General features: G+C 37.0%; 1 protein-coding gene across 2 annotated transcripts in view; it reads left to right on the top strand.

Annotated features, from left to right (window-relative positions):
• Positions 1-18,664, top strand: part of RAP1B (RAP1B, member of RAS oncogene family) — a 35,689-nt gene extending 17,025 nt beyond the window's left edge. For both annotated transcript variants that reach the window (XM_067313767.1, XM_067313772.1), the window contains exons 2-8: positions 1,971-2,055; positions 3,486-3,554; positions 6,425-6,481; positions 8,312-8,452; positions 13,856-13,999; positions 15,762-15,877; positions 17,423-18,664. In XM_067313767.1, the coding sequence (XP_067169868.1) occupies positions 1,999-2,055; positions 3,486-3,554; positions 6,425-6,481; positions 8,312-8,452; positions 13,856-13,999; positions 15,762-15,848 (555 nt within the window). In that variant the 5' untranslated portion in view covers positions 1,971-1,998 and the 3' untranslated portion in view covers positions 15,849-15,877; positions 17,423-18,664. The remainder of the gene's footprint in view (positions 1-1,970; positions 2,056-3,485; positions 3,555-6,424; positions 6,482-8,311; positions 8,453-13,855; positions 14,000-15,761; positions 15,878-17,422) is intronic.
• The last annotated feature ends 1,722 nt before the right edge of the window (positions 18,665-20,386 follow it).

The raw sequence follows: 20,386 nt of genomic DNA, 5'->3' as shown, positions 1-20,386 counted from the left end.
TTGTCAAGTTAGTTTTCAACAGAGACAAGCAAGCTGATCCAGTGGACAGTGTGGCCACCTAAGGTAGTGTAGAGCTGGGAGATACATCTAGCTTGTAAGAGAGGAATGGTCTCAGTAGCATTTTGGACGGCCTCAAGTTATTCGCAAAGCTACAATTGGTATAACTGCATTTAAGTCAAAACTGCAAAACATTAATCAGCTTTCACATTTAAGCGGGTATTTTTTTTTCTAACTGACTTCTGGGATCCTGCTGTACTTTTTGAGAAATGTGCACTTGCTGGGAAGAGGTTGGTTTAACATTCTTATGCAAGCCTTTCTGTGAATGATTCCTTGTTTAGCATTTAAGTCTTTCAGAAAGAAAGTGCGTGTTATCTCCTTGTAGATAGTTGTTGCTTATCAGTAGTCACTGTTAACTTTAATAAAGGAAGTTTATTCAGAATTTCTTTTATGGGAGAACAGTAATGTGGTAGAAGAGATACTATTTACTGATGGTTTGCAACATGTTCTTGTAGCTTCATTAGGAGTAGGTCATTTGAAAATGGCTGTTGTATATTTTGTTTAAAAAGGGGGGGGGGAGCCTTTATATCAAACTGTGCTTAGTGAACTGGATTGCGTTATCCTAATTCTGCTTTCTAGGTGTGTCTACTGACCCAAGTTTTATTTACAAGCTTTGTATGTTATTTCAAATAAATGACAATACTAAATATACAAACAAAGAGATGCTGTTGTCTTTAAAAATAAATCCCATCCTGTTTGTTTTTTGTCAGCACATTCATGCCTTAGTGGTGTGGGTCTTCAGAGGAAACTGTGGAGATGTTTCATACATGTCAGATATCATATTTACACACAGACACACACATATATATATAAAACAAAACTTGTGCAGTCTGAAAAAAGTTTGGGAGATTGAGGAGAGAATGTAATAGCTGTGAAATTTAAGAATTGTTCTTAGAACGTTGTATCAATACCATAGGTAATGAATATTAGTAGTAGTTTACCTGATAAACCTATTCAATAGACTGTAAATATGGCTGTGAAACTGCAAGGCCGTTAGGCATCCGTGTGCCTTCTAGGAGATTTTTTTTTTGGGTGGGGGGGTGGTGTCCCAAAGCGTATAATGCAAGTAACTTTGAGTGAAAGAGATTGAGACCTCTGTGAAATACCTTAGTGCTTGGCGTGACTATTACTGGGAGATTTGTTTGCATGGCTAGAAAAGGCATTGTAGGTTTCTGGGAAATGCATGAGATGACGGCATCTCACTTGATGGCGTGCTATAGTGCTACAAGTAATTGGCCTACTCATAGGAGTAAATGAATTTCTTTGCCAAATTTCTGCTTACTTTAAAGGCTATGAATCCATCTAGAGGACTCTGAGAAACTGATAAATGCATGTAGGTGTGAGCAGATCTTCCAGATCCTTGTGAACTGGCTTTTTTAAATTGCCTGTGATATTTTGGCAAGATCATGATACTGAGCTCTAATTATTACATAGTCTTAATCTGTTTTTCCTTTTTTCTCTAAATTACTGTTCCATAAGATACAGAAATCTCCACTAGAAAAACTTTTCCAAATCCATACTGTCTTGGCTATGAAGTTATGCTAGATAATGCATGAAGAACAGTTCTTTTTTGAGTCATAGAGTCCTGGTAACAAGAAAATCTTGGAGGTACTTTATATGTGCTAGATGAAGAAGTAGCATCGTGCAGTAGTTATTAACAATAATCCTGAAAGAATACTATATCTTGAGTAAGTGTCCATGGTTTCTGTTTCTGTATTGTGTAATAATTAAAGCGACATCCTGCTCAGATTATGCCTGCTTAGGGCATATAATGGTATCTATCCTGCATTGATCAGTTAATGTCGGTATTTAAAGGTTCATGGCTTGATGTATAAGTAAGCTGACAGTGTCTGTAGTAATGCTAAAACAGTCCTATTGAACAAAACTGTTGAATAATTTATTGTGCATTTTAGATATTGGAGGTGATTTCTCTCTTGCATCATGCGTGAATACAAGCTAGTGGTTCTTGGTTCTGGAGGTGTTGGAAAGTCTGCTCTGGTAAGTATTCTGTAAGCCAATTCAAGCATGTTTTCTTAGGCTTCTCATAACTTGCTTTTTCTCTTCTACGCTCTCTCTACTATATTTCTTTTATGGAAGTGTGTGCAAATGTTTACAAATGCAAGTAATGACTGCTGAGGGTTCCTGGCTAATATAGATATTTCCTTATCCAGAAAGCATTGACAGATACGCGTGGTAGTGTCTGCATTCATTGGTGCTTGTTACATGCATGCGGGTGTTTTTGGACTGGGTTGGTTGATGATGCTTGGTCAGGTCTTTGCCTGTCTTATGCAGTGAAGCATACAACCAAAGTGTTACAAAGGTCTCTGGCTTTACTGGATAACCGTGCTTTAAGTTTGTGGGAAATCAAGTTGTTTTGTGAAATTGGCAGTATGAATAGGGTTTGTCACTGTCTGTCCATATTAACTTCTGCCTCTAGAAAGTTTGGGGTGCTGTTTGCTTCACCTTTGATGGCAGTCCCAGAAGCACTAATTGTTTTATGCTGATACTTCTATCCATTTGCATATCTCTAGATAGGTTAGCGTGTTTTCTATGTATTTCTCTGTAAGTAGTTGTGTAGTTGTAGCAGATAGACAATTGTAGACCAAAGAACCTGTGCATTTTAGTTAAACTTAGAGAAAAATTTAGTTACTCTGACCTAGACTAGCACTTCACAAAACTTTTAGATGGGCTGAGAACATCGTATTATCTGAACTTTAGATCTTTCAATGTAATTGTGCATCTTACAAGGTCTAGAGGTCTGCTGTAATCAGGTAAGAACTCTTCTCTTGCAAAGCAGTTTCTAAAGGAAAACTTTCTTGACAAATCATCTTAGATTGTGAAAGAACTTTTTCCTTCACCTCTGAATTCTTTATCTTACTGCAGCATTTCTGGAGTTGAACCTGTCCACTCTGACTTGGCCATTGACTCTTAAAGTTCCACTTGGCTTGTGCTAAAAATGTCCTATGTGCTAGGTATACAGGAATATCCTACAGAGGCTAGTTAAGACTAGTAAATACTGGCAGTCATTTTTCACTAATTTCTGTGCTGGTAAATGAGTAGCAGAAAATGCAGTAGTTATAAATGCAAATGTAAAAGCCATGCAGCTGTACAGTATCCTATTCAACTAAAAACTAATCATGACACCAACAGTTAGACAAACTTTTAAAATAAATGCATGTTTTAATTCTTATGCTCCAAGTGAAGGTGGATAAAAGGTGTAGTGTTGCTTTATTTAACAGTACTTAGTTAAATGGGCATATACCTCTAACTTCCTGTCATTTCTTGTAATTTATAGTTAAGTCAATCACTTAATTTGTCTTCAGAAATGTAACTGGCAGCTGAGTATACACCTAGAAAAGTAATTTGGATATAATGTTTACAAAATATCACTATACAAGAAAGATCTTATTGGAACTTTTGTGTTGCAGACTGTACAGTTTGTTCAAGGAATATTTGTTGAAAAATACGATCCTACGATAGAAGACTCCTACAGAAAGGTATATGCAACAGATCTCTCTACTGTTACAAAAATTTAAGAATTTGATTAAAACTCCAGGAGATGTTGTCAAACACTGGAGTCATTGGTTGAGAAAAGGGTATGCCTGGTAAATGCCACATAATATCTGATAACAAGTTTGAAATGGAAAGATGCTCACTAATGCTTTGTTATGCTTGCTGTTAGTGGTGTTTGTCTGTTGAAAAGTTTATCTAAAAGGAATAATTCAAGACTAGCTTTTTAATACTGTCTCACTAGCTAGCAAGTTAAAATGGTATCTTTATACTCAGAATTGGAGACACTGAATTCTAAAAAAGAAAATTATATTTTCCTGTGCTAAGTACTCCAGTGGCTATGTATTTGAGCTAGTACAGGTAAATTTGTAGTTGAATTTCAGTTTCTAAATCTCTTTGCTACTAGTAAAATCCACTCCAGACAAACTCAGGCTCTACTGAATGCTGGAGGCAACATACTGTATTCTTAATAATTTCAGTGATAGCTTGATATGCTTCCATTGGGGTGGGTTGTTGCCTTATTATTTAAGTTGACACAAACCTATCATAAATGGACCAAAACTTACAGTGGCCATCTGATGGTCTTCCCATCTTCAGTGTGAGAGGCTGCAAGGTCTGACTCTTCACTTGCATCGTCTTGAATCTCCATACTGCTCACTTGTTTGTTTCAGCTGAGACCATGACTAATATTCCAGGCTGAGGTGGCTTACACCTGGGCTGCTACCAAAAGAGTTAACCTTGTGGTGAAGCAGAATTAGTTTTCAGCTGTATTGGTTTATTTTTTTCTTTTTTTTCTTTTTTTTAACTTAATTACTTTTCAGATGTATTGATTCTCTGATGCAGCTCATCATGTGGTCACAAAAATGCCAGTGTCTGTGCAAGGGAGGCAAGATGCACCAGCCTATCTGGGGATGGGGAGAAATTGCAGGACCTCCTCTTTTGGCAGTAGTAGCCTGCATTTATATTGAAGTAGAGAGGCTGCATTAGCAACTTTTGCAGTCTATGGTTTTCAGAATCTCTTCTGAACAGAAGAGGAATTACTGAGAGCTGATGGAAATCTGTGTGCTGGAAAATCCTAGTCTGTTTTAAGCGTGTGGGGATTCAGCAAGAGCTAGAGCTGTCATATTAAAGAGACAACAGCAACAACAGATTTATCTGGCAGCTTACTGCTTTTAAGTACATTATGTTAGAGGAGCAGGAATTTTGGCCCCTATCCAGATGTTTGGTGGGCTTGACCCAGCAAAGGCCTGCAATAAATGACTCTGAAAATTGCAAGCTGTACTAAACTGAAATGTTTCTTTTATTATATATTTACATTCTTCAGATCATGTTAGATTTGTGATGTTTGTTGGATGAATTTTCAAAAGAAAATTCCAAGAAGCTCCCATGGACCCTGAAAAAAGTGAGGCTATCTCAAGCAATTCTGCTTTTTGTTTTTTTTTATATATATATATATATATATATATATAAATAAATTTTTTTAAGAGAAGATCTTAAAATATTCATTTCAGGTTTGGTCCTGAAATGACTATGAATATCTCTTTGTAGCTTTATTTTCAAATCAGTCAGACTGTTGGAGTCTTACTTAAGTCTGGACAATGCTTCGTGCAGTTGCTTTTTCCCCACACTGCTAGTTAGTATTCTAAGTTGCTTCTTGACTTGGGTGTTTTAAAGCATATTGTTTTGGCAGTTGCAGTTCTGTACTGGTTAAATCTAATTTTAAAATGTTCGAAGTTGAAAAGATGTGACTTTAAATATTAAAAGTTAGCTTTAGAATCCAGTTTCAGACAAATTGAGCACCATAATTGAGCATAATGTCTTGAAAATTGAAGCCTTGGTTTACTCCCCAAATATTTCTCCCTGAAGAGAATAAATGCTGCTTAATTGGCTGAATACCTTTTGTCAGCAATATATGGTAAAATAGTGGCTAGTGAAGGAATTCCCATCCCAAGGGGATGTGAGAGAGAGAGAGAGGAAAAGAAGTGAAGGGAGGGGAAATTATCTTTTTTCCTCCCGAAACTTAAATCTAGTTACAAAAGTAAAGCCCAAAGGTAAGCTGGTGATAATGCATATATTGGGGAGGAAGAAAACAAAGCTCTTCCTGAGTGTTGACCTGCCAGCTAGGAATTTTACATGCAAGTGCAAACAGGTGATGTGTGCTGATAGCCTAAAAGGAAAAAAATGTGGGCAGCCTGTGTTGTTACTTCTGCTAAAGATTCTCTCCTGAACCAGCCTCAGCGTACTTCCATGTTCTGTGCTGCCCTCACAACCATTTTTCTGGAGGTCAAAACTAGATAGAGGAACTGTGAACTAGATAGAGGGACCGATCTGACTTCTTAAACCTTCTATTTATGGAAGTTTTTTTTTAAGCTGGATAAGCTTCCTAATTAGTATCACTAAAGGCTTGGTTTTGGAAAACCAGTCTTATTGGCTTGCTCAGTGTACTGTACATTATGAACCTCTCATTCTGTCATTGATCTAAATTACTCTTAAATGGTCATTGGTGTGCCAGTCCGACTGTCTAGGTCTCACCTCTACTTTTCAGTCTGTGAGCAATCACAAACAAGTAGAAATTAGTTGTGCTAGTTGCTGATAACTATTATTACAAATCTAGCAACCTGCTTTTTAATAAACAAAAATGCCTAATCACTTTGGGAAGTGGTACTTGACTGCTGAAGCTTCTTTTGCAAATGTCACTAGGACTCTTTGGAGAGCATCCTCCTGCTGTTTTCAAAGTGTATACCGATATAAACTTCTTATGCCATTATGTTGCCTTATGCATTATATATTTGCTTATAAAATTACACAGTTCCTAATGTCTAGGAAATGCTCTAACTGGATCTCTCTCTTTTGGCAGCAAGTTGAAGTAGATGCACAACAGTGTATGCTTGAAATATTAGATACTGCAGGAACGGTATGTAAAATGAACTTTCCTAAGTGTTGATGTATAGTGTTAAAGCCATCAAAAGTTGTGGGGAATGTAAATGTGACATGACAGGTGTTTCCTTGTTCTGTAAAGAGTAACTCGGATCAGTGTATTGGATAAACATTGTTCTTCAACATATCGTATTTAAACAAAACTTAGAAGTATTACAGCAGCAAAAGAATTGCAGGTTTCCTATGATCCCTTATGCTGTGAAAGGGGAAACGCAGGACTGAGCATTACAAAGCTGATTATACTGCTGTTTACATTGCCTACAGGCAAATTTAGGCCTAATGGTTACTAAATTGAATGGTTTTGACTTCCATTGCTGCAGAGAATCCATGCTTTCTTCTCTCCTTTTCCTTGTGTGCGCGAAATGAATTCTGACATTGGGATAAATATAGCATTGCTTTAGTCGGCTTATGTGAACTCAGAGCACATGTTGACTTTTTACATACTGGTGAGTTGTGCCCCCCTGCCTCAGAGTGATTCAAAATCTACTGAAATTGGTTGTTTCCCTCATTGATTTGAGTAAGCATTGGCTCAAGACCCTTGGAACATAGCATGTTTTCTCTGATCTATAATAGTAATCTGGTCCAATAACCATTAATTTAAACTCCATATTTCAGTAATGCCATGTAAAACTATAGAAAGATGGAATGACTGTTTTCTCAGAATATATTATGCTTTTCATTTGTCATACAGTATTTGGTACAGTTGTCTCAAGTTTCATATCAACATTGTCTACTACATGGGTGCAAACATGTAAAATCTCAGTGTGTGGATATTTGGCATACAGTCGAAACCTTAAAAAATAACATTGTCATTACAGTTGTAAAACTGCTTCTGAAATGTCAAATATCATTCTGAAAACATTGATGCTATTTGGTATTAAGAATTTGCCTCTAATCACAAAAGCTAAGATACAATGATGACTTGAGTTAAAATAACATGCCCCAAGCATACTCCCCTAGGAAGAATTGCATCACATGGAATAGTGGAAGTGGGATAAAATTTTAGTTCAAGATCATAGACTTAGCAAACTTCTGGCTGATGAACTTCTAGCTCCTGAAATGTAATAATAAAGTAAGAGGAGAGACTTGGTGAGTGACCGATCAATCACAAGATGGCTGAGCTACTAATGCAAGAAAGGCGAATGCTGTTCCATAGTCACGAGTGAGAGTTTTCAAGCAGGAAGAAGTCGTAATGCTGCAGTGCAGTGCACCGATGAGTCTTCATATATAATATTTTACATAGCTGTCACCAGCATCTCGGAAATGTGACAAGTCTATTGAGGTTCTCCATCCTCTATTCAATCTTCTTGAAGAGTAAACTAGAATTTAACATAGGAAAGTGCCTAGACTATAAAATTGGGGGCTGAGAAGGGATGCAGCTGCTCTCCAACGTGTCTTAAAGAACAAGCAGGAGACAAGAAAGAGTTGGTATGTCAGAGGGATTAGGGAGGAATGGGATTTCTGTAACTTCTACTGTACCTGTTCTCTTGAAATTGCTTTGGTTTTTCTGCTGAGTTTTTCAAGGCTGGTAGCCCTTGGCAGTCTCTGGATGTTATTCAGCACCCCAGATAACGTTCCAAACTTCTGTTTTATTTAAGAGCTGTTCAGTTTACTGTAAAATGTATGGCCAAACAGGAAAATATTGGTCAGTTAAAAAAAAAAAGGGGGGGGAGGGGGAGCAGGGGGAAGGAATGGGAGGAGGCTTCACACTTGTGATCCCTGTGTGACCTGAAGTATATGACAGTTTCTGTAAGGGAAGTGCAAATTGAAAGCAACATCTGTAAAAAAAACTTTTTTTTGATTACAGGAACAGTTTACAGCAATGAGAGACCTATACATGAAAAATGGACAAGGTTTTGCATTAGTATATTCCATCACAGCACAGTCCACGTTTAATGATTTACAGGATCTAAGAGAACAGATTCTTCGAGTCAAAGACACTGATGATGTAAGCAGCTTCAAAAATGCCTAAGACTTAGCATTCTCATTCCAGATATTATAATGTATATGGTTTGATTAGATATGTGCCAAGCTTTAATTTAAAAGTCAGATCAACCAGCGCATGCATAGTACTGAAATATAACTCTTGATAAAAACAGGGAAACTGGGGAAGTTGTAACCTGTCACGTGGTATGTAAAGAGAATTATCTGTTTAAATCTCTTCCTTTAAAGTACTCTATTTGAAACTGTATATAACCTTATTCAGTAGTACTGCAGAAAACATTTCTAAAGCAGCTCTATCTTATCCTCTATTGCTATTTAATGAAGGCTTAAAAAAAGGTACAGTTCAAATTTTCTGTAATATGTTTTCCCTTCATGGTATTAAAAAGCACAAAATCAAAAATTTTTTTCAGAAGATTGTCCTGTGGCCTTTAAACTTAGGTTATGTAGTTTTCATATTTTGTGTATGTACCTACAGCTTAGTTTGGTCGAACTATTTCAAATTATTTCTACACAGTTTTAATATGCACTCCTTTTCTTGTGTTATTAAGGTTATAAAATGAGGTTGAGAAATTCCGGGTCATAAAACTTACTACAGTTGTAGAAAGTGAATATTTAGTGTTTGTTAGTTAAGCAGTAATTCTCAAAACAGACTTGACTGTTGCATAAACTTGTAAGTAAGACTGTCCTTTTACAAAAGCAAGTAAGATATTTCTAGAGCAAAACAGCAGCAAAAGTATTTTTAAACAGAAACACCTTGCAGGTTGTAGCCACTAGCCAGAAAACTTCCTTCTTGGAAAAAAGCCATGTAAGCAATGAGTATTTTATTAAATATTTTAGCTTCCAGCTCTGGCTGTGGCATTTAAACTGTGTGCATGGATGTTTTGATGATCCCTTCCTTACTGCATGCATCTACATATCTGCTGTCAGCAGTCCCAGGATTTATTGAATTTTTCACTTTCAGGGAAGTTCACTGTGACTCTTACAATATAAAGCCCTTTGCTTTTTCCTAACTGCAGGCATTTCCAGGTCTTGTGTATGTTCAGAAGCTTTCTTCTGGAAGAGCGCTAGAAGTGATTTATTACCCAGTATCACAGATGTGTCTAGAAAAGATAGTATTGCTAGGTCACATGCACCTTTTGCATCCAGAACCTACCAAGTTACAGCTTTGTTTAGCATCAGAGTTGAAGTAAAAGCAAGATAAGTGGGGGGATATTTGAAGCCTTAGTTTACATGATATATTTATTCTGCCTGGCATACTTCTTTGGTAGTGTCTTTTGGAATTGTATTTCCTGTATCTTCTTTTTAGAAAATTCCCTCCAATCTGGAAAGCCATTCCATAGTAACAGGAGAAAAATAAGGAGTTTCAAGTTGCCACTTCAGTTCTCCTCACCAAAATTTCCGTTAAAATTTTTCCCTTGCTCGTGCTAAGGCATGGCTTGCTTTCTCAGCAGGGGAATACTCAAAGATCAAAATGTCATAATCCTTTGTTTAAAGCTTGAATTTGGGGGAATTTCTATTTGGAATAGATATTGACTTAATTAAAAAAACAACAACTTTGTATAATTGCTTTTTTTTGTCATGAAAGGTCAATTTAGCATCTGTTTGCATCAGCTTACTACTAATAAGGACTGTGTGAGCAAATCGCTCTTGAAAGAAGCACAAATTTACTAGGAGAGGAGTGGCAAAGAGAGCTTAAGCACCCATCATCAGACCACCCAGTACAGCCCACTTTTTCCATGATTTTTCCAGACATGTGAGAATGTTGTAATAGATTCTTCAGTAGACTACGTGGTATCTTTAACTTTTACAAGTGACAGCTGTGCATGTAAAACCCAAATCTGAGGTAATCTAGAACATGTGAAACTTGCTGAATTGGCGGCATATATGTCCAGTGCACCTTTGACACAACCTACTGCCCACACGTTCCGCGTGATGCCTGCACTTTTGTCCTGCTTCCAGATTGAAGTGAGAGCCTAATACATGTGTTCTCGTGTTGTCATACAGCCGTAGCTGCATTGGTGTTGCTTTGCTGTTTTGCTCTCCCACCCTTTCCTTCAAAAAAAGGAAATTGCTGCTGCCTGTCCTGTTCTTGCCGGTTCTTAAAGGATTTGAGTAGCCTTACTATTCAAACTGTACCCCATCTCTTAGGCTCTAGGAGGGATAGAACTTAGCTCTAGCACTGTATGATTAGACAAGTAAAAGTGGTTTTGCTGAGTCAGTTGGCTTAGTTTAGTGGGACTAGAAAGTTTCATTAGACTTTTTTTTTATAACAGAAACTCATTTCTAGTGAACTAATGTTTTCTGCCGGAAGTATTATAGAGTATCTTGGAAATTGACTTATTTTGAAAATCATAGGATTAGACTAATCACTTCAAAAAAACCAAACAAAACCCAAAGCAACAACAGAAAACTTCTGTTTTAATTTCTTAACTTAGTAAGCTTTGAATCCCTGCAGCATGGTACTACTTAAAAAAAAAAAAAGGGGGGGGGCAAGGGAAGAAGGGAAGAATAGTGGCTTCATAGAGGTACGGTTGCTTATTCATTTAGGGATCTCCATCTTCCAATAATCGTAACAAATCCATCTATCTACCAGACACCTCTCAGTTGCTTTAGATTATTACTTATCTGACAAATGGTTAATCTAAAGAGGAAATATGTCCCATGTGTTTACGCATAATGTATGGAGTGGTGTATATATACATTTACGTTAGACTTTCCAGGGATATAATTTCTAGCAGCTTCTCATTCTGTCAGCAACATGCACTGGTTCAAAAAGTAGGTTTTGTGGATGTTTTCCACTGCAAAAGAATCAATTATAGATAACTATTTTTAGTGATTCCTAATCAGAAAAATAGTGTTATGGAATCCTGGTTTCACTTCAGAAGTTTGTATAATAAATCAATTGCTTTGCTAAGGCTGTAAATAAGGAATTTTGCCTGCCTCATTGTACAGTAATTGAGAAGTCTGGAGAAATACACTGATGGGAAGATAGAGCAGTGCTGAAGTAAACTTTGCTTGATAAGGCCATAAGAACTTGGCAAGAGACTAACAGTAGCTTGCGTAGCCTTTTTTGTGAAGTCTCCCAGAAGGCCATTAGCTATAGAGTACCCACTTTTCCTAATCCACGTCTGTGTACTGCTGCCAAAGTATTGTATTAAATACATTCTCACATTTCTTGTGCTGTCCAGGCCCTTTTGTTGAGGACACTTAAGTCAGGTGAAGAAAAGTAACTGCAGGTCACTGTTAGGAGTAGCTATGGGTTTCTGCTGCAGTAGAATTATTTAGCTGTACTGCTGCTTTGTCCCTTTCTCCAGTGTAAAATACGTAAATTCTGCTTCAGTTGACGGGGGATATTTGTTGTAATAGCTGCCATTTTACAAAGTTAAGGCATGTTATCTCACTACCCTGTAGCAAATCCTGCTTTGTACTGTAGTTAACGTTATTTATTATGTGAATAGGTAACAGTAAGTGAATTCAACATGTAAAATATGTATTGCAGACCTGTGCTGATACCTTAACTCCTTTCCTGTTCTGCTGCTGAATTTTGCAAGCAGCTAAATTACTGATAGGTGAGATCTTTATTCAGCAGACAGGAATTTAGTTTTATAGTTACCTTGTACTGCAAGAAAAGTAGGGAGGAATCTTGTTCTTTTTCTTATAAGCTGCCTTGTAAAATCTTTTTCTTAATTTTGGGCCATGAGTGCAAGTAAGTTTGACAGTTATTTCCTGAAGGAGGGAGATGAAACCAGTGCTGCTTTAAAAAAAAAATTAAAAAAAATCTATTATCCATTCTGGAGGCGCAGAAGGAATCATGAACGCAGTGTTCATAGTATTGCCAGTTTCTTGCTGCCCATGTGAATTCCTCTGACAGAGGTGCGTGCGGTTCAATGTATACAACTTAAACGTTCAGAGTGCACTTTGAATCTCCCTCCACTTTCTGTGGAGTGGTTTTTTTTCAATGATGTTGAAGGGTGCGGGGAGAATAGTCTTGCTCAGAACTGTTTGATATCCTCATGCTGGTAAGGTAAGTACTTCAGCAATGCAAGGATATCTCCTCCCTTTCACAGCCCCCCCCCCTTGTGTTTGTCCTTGAAGTAGGTTATTGTTGCAGTAGGATCCATTCATATACTTTCAGCCTATGAAAGACATATACATCTATGATTACTTTAGAGGCAGAATGAATACAAACTGTACTGTATGAGCATGAATGGAAAAAGTTAGTAATTCCTTCCTTCTCATAATTTTTTTTCTTTTTCATGAAAAACAGTGATTTAGTTAGACAACTTGGCTTTATTCTTTCAGTGACATTCACTTAACATTTCATAACATGTAAATTTTAAGCTACCAACTGGAATGCTAAATAGTGCTGTTAAGCTTGGTAGTATAAACTGGCTGAGTGGCAAACTATTGAATGTTAACTGATGGGTAATGCTGGGCCATGTTCATGCTGTCTCTGCAAATGGAATAGTAATTGTGTAATTTGGAGGATAATTAACTTGTGCTGTGATAGAATACTAGTGTCACACAAAATGGGCTCTATTGGCAGTCTTTCAGGTAAAGGTGATCTTTCAGAATAGAATACAAAGTCTTTCAGTAATACAAATTTAGAATATTTAAATTTGTGTGGGTTTTTTGTTCTTGACTGAAAACTCCAACAGAAGATGGAATAATCTGTAATCAGTGTTTTGCACTCCTGCCTGTAGGAGAACTTTAGGTGACTGGTGGTTCAGTAAGCAATAAACCTCATAAATGGCTACTTTCCAGTCAAACTTACAAGTGTCACATGCTTGAACTATAGAAACTGATTTTCTTTTTTTTTTTTTTTTTTCCCAGTATGTGCCCAGATTAGAGCAGACCATATTTAATAGCATGGACAAATTTCATGGGCAGTGGAGTTTGTACAATGGCTTGGGCACGAAGCAAGGAGAGAAAGGGAAGCATGCATTATAATCAGAATATGATTGTAGACAATATGGCATCTACTTAATTTTCTTACATTTTCACATATCCTTCTAAAATTGGGATTTGAGATGAGCAAGAGAGAACACCCAGGTAGGGTATGTAGGCCAGCTGGCTCAGGTTGTAACTAATTAAGAGGACCTCCTTGGTATGTTTGCCAGCTTCAATAAGCAAACTGTTTTGTAACACTTTCATAAACCTTTTTTCAGTGGGTCCTGATTTCCAGAATAATCAAGCTCTGATACAGCTCAGTGTTGAGTTTACAGTTCTGTAAGACATTCATCTTCAAATCAAAGTGACTGTATTTTTTTTCCTGGTGTTCAGCAGGGTTGGGGGGGAAAATGTTTGGGGATTCAGACTGGATTTCAGGTGTCTAACATTGTCTCTTCCCAAAATTGTAATGATCCCTTTGTTGGTATTAGCTCATGTGTGAACTGTTTGTTTTTAGGTGCCTATGATTCTGGTTGGCAACAAGTGTGATTTGGAAGATGAAAGAGTTGTGGGAAAGGAACAAGGTCAGAACCTAGCAAGGCAATGGAATAATTGTGCATTCTTAGAGTCTTCTGCAAAATCAAAGATAAATGTTAATGAGGTAAGGCAAAATACTGGGGGCAGTGGGGGGTGGGAACAGTGTTCTGGTAAGCAAGCATTACTGTTTGTCAAGAAAAACTAGCAAACATTGATCATAGTGGACAAAACCATTATCCTAACGATGTGATATTTCCTCAGATGTTCATTTTACGGGATATAATGTAAGCTTTGACTTAAAACTAGTTTTCAAGTTATTTTCATACAAATTTGGGATAAATGCTTCTATTTGGTTCAGTGTTTTTTTTATGTTGCATTCCCTAGTTGATGTGATCTGTAGCCACTGAGAATGCACTGGTAGGTTACCTTTTACATCCTTAAAACTTGCTAATGGATTCAAGTTACTCAGTAATAAATTGTTAGAAATTCTGTCCTTTCATCTCTATTGGTTTTGTCAGAATTAACAGCTGGTTAGAGAAGAGACCTAAACAGGTGTGCTGCAAAGAGAGAGGCAGGCAGACCTTCTCTACTATCTATCTATCTCTCTGTTTAGCAGGGGCTAGGCGATTGATCAAGCGCATGCATTTTTGGACTTGCCACAGTGCACGTGTTCTTGTCTGGTTGGGATGCCAGCATACAGAAAATCAAGCTGTGTTAGTATTTGCATTTCTGTAACAGCTTGACTTTTATGATGTATCCTGCAGTCATCGTGTCTTGTGGAAAACATTGTTGGCAGTGTCAGTCAAGCTGAAAGGGCCTCTATGCAAGAGTTACATGTAATCAAATGAGTGTGCTGGTTTTAAGCACATCTGATTAAAAAAAAAAAAAAAAAAGTAATGTGTGTTGAATTAGTTGGGAATTTCTGGAGACTACTCAGTTTTTCTGAAATAAAAATTTATCAGCTTAACTATATAAAAGTCATATGTTTAATAAACCAGAACTTATTTCAAACACTAAAAGCCCTTGTTGGAATGTTTGCTTCTTTGTGGATAGTGCTTAGGAAACTGCCACGATGGCTTTAGCATGAGGACTTCCTTGTTTTAAAATATTTAAGAGATGGAGAAATAATTGGAAAAATGTCAACAATAAACAAAGCAGATGTTGTTTAATTGTAGTATTTAGATTTGTCTTAAATTAGCATTTCCCCAGAACTCTTAGTCTCTTAGAATTCTAATTAGAACGAGTGTGAAAATGTCTCATCCTTTAGTTACTTTTCTAGGAAATGTTAGGCTTTTGTAGTCCTGGAGAGGCTGCTGAATTAATTGCCTAGACTTGTTTTTAAATAATAATAATAATAATAATAATAAAAAAAAAGTACTAAGATATCTGAAAAAGCATGATACCCTTTGAATACTAGACAATACTACTAAATATGCAGTGTACTTGAGTTACTATGAAAATTGTCAGTTAAAACTTACTAGAACATTCTTAAAAGAATATTATTAGAGTGCCTCGAGTAAAAAGAAACCTGTGGCTTGTTTCTTGGCATAAGTGCTAAATTGCAAAGTAGTAGCATGTAGCAGTTGACATCTGTGGTATACATTGTACATTTTCAAACAAATTTGACCCACAGATTAAATAGTTGTAGATTATAGATGCCCTTATGGTTTGCTTCAAAGAAACTGGAAAACCCTTGACAAACAATCATATTAGAAAGCAGAAAATACGCAGGTGTTAAGTATACAGTTTAACTTTCTGGCTTTGTGATAACTACATGTTTACAGTGGTTCTTGAGTATGTGAATGTGTTGCATGTGAAGGTTCAAGGGTAAAAGTTACAAGAGAAGCCTCTTAATTCCAATAAGCAATTGATTTTTATATTCACAGATCTTTTATGACCTTGTGCGGCAAATTAACAGAAAAACTCCAGTGCCTGGAAAAGCACGCAAAAAGTCATCATGTCAGCTACTTTAATACATAGCTGTACTGTAGCTCTGAGCCAGGTAAACCCTTTAAAATTTTCAGGATTTTCTGTTACATGGTTATTAAAAATCCTTAGTTATGGTAGCTGCTAATGCAGAACTGCATTGAAAATTAGTGATTTACATTGACATAGAAATGTGTATGATGATGATTTTTGCCATTCTGAAGTCAGAACTACAAAATATGTGCAAGGTATACTGTTCGCATTGGTATTGAAATTTCATCCAGCCTTAAGGTGTTTGGAAAGTTCAGATGAACAATACTTGTTCTGATACTTCCAAATTTCAGCTTTTGGAAACAGGATTTTCTTTTTAAAGGCTGGTAGAATATATTGTAAGAGCTCAATCATCAGGAATGCACACTGTAAAGTATTGTAGTTTGCGTGCTAAAATGTCACTTCCTTCTTTGAACTTCTGCACATATTTGTATTGGATCATAGGAATTTAAGCTTGCTTTCTTTGAATTATATGGATATTTTATAGGCTGCATTGCAGTTAGTGGTTTTGGAAGATAATTGTGAAGTGATCATTATAACACTCCAAATATTTGACCTGCAGCTATTGGTTACTGGATCAATTTTGTACATAGTGACAGTTGGCTAATGTTTTACCTGACTAAATCCTTGCTTTAAGAATACTGTTGAAGGTTCAAGCAAGCTCCAGCCTGCTCTTTAGCAAGTTTTTTCAGAAGCCAGTCAGCAGGCGTGAATTTTGCCTGTGGCTTTCTTGTTCTTGGGTAGGGTTCCCCCTCCCACACCTCCAGCCTTAGGACAAGCAGAGGTCTCTCTTTTTGATTGACCTGACATAATGCAAATATTATCTGTCCATCTTGATTACTTCAAGTTTGGTTTCAACCTTCAGTTTTACTGGTCATATGGTGTTTGTATATCTGCTGTGTATTGTAGCTGTTCAAGGAGTAGAATTGTACTTGGTGGTTCAATTCTTTATCAGTACTGTGATGCTTTATTTTGTCATCTGCTTACCTGACATACTAGAAGATCCTCGTAGGAGATTTCACTGCAGTTAATATTGCAATAACTTGCAGGCTTGTGTTAAAATTCAGTTAATGCTATGTTTAGTTCTTTGGTATCCGTATGAAACTTTTGAACGGATTCAGGTAGCTCAAACTGAAGAAAACTGAGAGGGTTCCAAAAGTATCAGCTGAGGATCACAGAAGTGATTGAGTGCTCACTCACTCTCTCTTTCTCTTTCTTTCGCTCTCTTTTTTTTTCTTTTAAACAGGGCATTCAATTTAGGATCATTGATATTTCCCCCCCCCTTTTTTTTCCTCCACTATCTATCATGCTATAAGCAGAACTGGTCCCATCCATCAAATATCACTTCCACAGTTTGTTCTGGATTACCATATGTATCCCAGTTCAGCTTTACTTACTGAGAAAATCTGTTATTTGTGTGTGTGGAGGAGAAGTGATATCAGTGGAGGAGAAGTGATAAGGCGGTTATTTTCCAAGTCTGTTTTCTAAGGACTATCTAGTTGCATTAAATAAAGAATTGAGCAATGAAAATAGCTGCTACTGATGCTAACACGTTGTTTCGTCGTTACAGGTCTGAAGAACTGTTGCCCAATTCAACAGTGCCAGCATTCCAACTTTATTAAACCTACCAACATCTTAAATGGACTTTCCTGTGGTGGTACCCTTTAAGAAACGGATGAAAGCTACTACATCAGTTTGCACATTCTAATCACTTTCCAGTATCACAAGAGATTTTTACTTATAAATATTCTAAGTGTATGCAACTGGTAAAACCAGAGCCTACATCCAGTATTACTGATAAGAGACATTGTTCATCCACCAATGTTGTACATGTATGAAAACTGTGTACTGTATACTTCAACAATCCCCACTTTCTATTGGAGAGTACAATAATGTAAATCCTAAAAGCACCACTATTTTAGCATAATAAAAGAAAGTCCAAAGAGCTCCTATATAGACTACTCCAGATAACTTTGCTTCATCGGTATTTGTAGCTTATTGTAACTTTTTTAAAGAAATACAGGATCATCATCATCATCGTATTGTACAAAAGCGCTTTGATTAACACAACAGCTATATAGTTTTTTAATTTTAGGAAAAACCTGTGGAGACAGTGATCTAGTCTTTAAGAGTCCTTTCAGTATAATGTCTGACTAAAGACATGGCCTTTAATATCTGTTGGGAAGGAAATGTCCAGACTTTTCAACCTTTTATTGTATGTTTCCTTTTCCTTGTTTACATAGGGAACAATGTTTATAGTTGTGTGTACAGTGGGGGTCTACAACAAGAAGTGTATATTTTAAAACAATTTTTTAATGATTTAACAATTTTTTGTAAATCATTTTCGGGCTTCTGCAGCTGTAGATTCTCACTGTGAATTCCCTTGCTTGCTCATGCATAAGTGTATTTGCAATACCAAATATACAGGTTTAGTACTTTTGCCTGTTAGTGATTGTTTTACATGTGTAACGTTTTGGTTGAGATGTTAAATGGTGGAAGAGTACTGTGGATGTGAATGTGGGAAGTAATTTTAATCATGTGTAATTGGTCACAGGGCCTAAGTTGCAGTAATTAACTTTTGCTGATTTATTTAACAATGCCTTGTTGCTTTGTATGCATTAACGTTTGGGTGTAAAGATTGTGTGTATATCCAACAGGGAGCCACAGTATTTAAATTGACCAACCTAATGTTACAACTGCTTTGAGGTGGCCAAATGTAAACTAAAAGCCTTAATTAAAGTGGTGCAATTTTGTATGACTTAGCATCAGTAGTTCAATAAATTTGGATTGCCATGCAAGGGCTTGCATTACAGTTATATACCACTTGAATGTTTTGTGTTTTAGTAGTGCTAGTAAATATTGATTTCAATGTCACTTGCACAGTGCAAATTCATACATTTTAGGACCAAAAGGAACCATTATGACTTTGTCTCCTGACAAATACATGCCATAGATATTTCTTCTACTAGCATCCCATGTGCTAGGGTGGATGAACTTCTGACTGGATGAAACTCCACTTACAGTTTTGGACTTGGAATATTTGAAGTGCTAAAGTTCTTTTGTAAGGGAGAAAAAAAATCTTACAGGAAAATATCTGTCTTCAAAGATTAGACTATCAGTGGCTGTTTCCAGAACTTGAGGATATGTTGCCTGTGGCTATTTTCCTCCTTTCCAGGAAGAAGTCATTGCTAAAACTTACATAGTGTAGCTAAAATATTCTCTTAGGATAAAACACTGTATATGGTTTTCTTCTGGATGATTAAAGCATACTTGTTTGGTTTCAAGGAAATCTGCAGAAGAGCATTCTTGCAGTATTAAGTGTAGAATTTTGCAGACTGTAGATACCTGTTAACACTGTTGGACTGTGAAGTGGAGTACTTGGACTGTGGATGATCTGATCTTAGTTGTGCTGTTGAAAATTAATGTCACACCCAAATACTTGGTACCTCCTGTTTCTCTGGCACAAAATTATCAGAGCATGCTCTAATGCATTCCTGCAAAATCAATCAGATTAGGCTGGCTCGTACCAGTAAACACTGAGCTAGCTTACTTTGCCCAAAATGAATTAAGGAGCTCAGACGATCCTTCCTGCTGGTAGACTTGGCAATTTCTTCAGTGACCACAGCCATTTAATGGAGGTAACGCACCCCTTCACTGTACAGAGTCAGAATTAAGGTTGATATCTCTTTTCGTTTATCATTAGAAAACAGACTATGTAGTTGATGATCCCCATAAATATCTGTTTTGGTACGCTCTGCATACTGATCGGTTTCCAGAATAGAGCATCCAGTGCTCCAGCCTGACCTAGTTCTTTTGCACTAGATCCTCTCCTCCTTGCTGGCCCAGTCAGTACCTTTCCTCCTTTGACTTCCAACCTCTGCTTATTCAGATCTTTTAACACTTTTATGTCCCAGTCATTTTCTCTGTGTTCTTTTCAGTGTGTTTCTCTTCCAAGTAGCTGTACAGATGGCAGGATGTGAGAGGGAGAAAAGAATTTTCTGATAACATGACAGGGTGTACTGGCTTGGTCTCTGTGTCCAGCCAAAGAGTATTAATTACAGGGAACATCAGCTTTGTCCTGGAAGCTTTACTGGACTATTCCTGGTCGCGCTGTGGAATAGTAAATGTATAATTTCTCAGCAATAGAGGTGGTAAGTTTTGAACAAGCTCCAGGAGAGTGAAATTCTCAAACTTTAGTCTTTATCATCTCAAGATACTGCTAAAAAGGGGAAATACAGGTATTGTTGTTGTTTGTTGTTGTTTGGTTTTTGCCCCCCCCCCATTTAGAACTAGACCAGATTTGCAATATTAACAAATTGTAACCCAGGTAATACCTAAAATGCAGGATTTTTCTCCTAGGAAAACTTAGGCAGGCTTCAAGGAAGTAGTGTCCCAACAGTTAAAGGGAAGATGTCTGACAAAATGATGCTGAGGAGGTGCTGGACATGAAGAGTGAGGAAAAACTCATGAAAGAATTTTCTTCATTTCTGAGTAGTTATGGCATGAGGAGCTGCTCCCTCTGAGGAAGTGAACA

Source organism: Apteryx mantelli, chromosome 1 (genome assembly GCF_036417845.1).
Source record: "Apteryx mantelli isolate bAptMan1 chromosome 1, bAptMan1.hap1, whole genome shotgun sequence".
Lineage (NCBI taxonomy): Eukaryota > Metazoa > Chordata > Aves > Apterygiformes > Apterygidae > Apteryx > Apteryx mantelli.
This window is presented reverse-complemented; position numbering and strand designations above follow the sequence as displayed.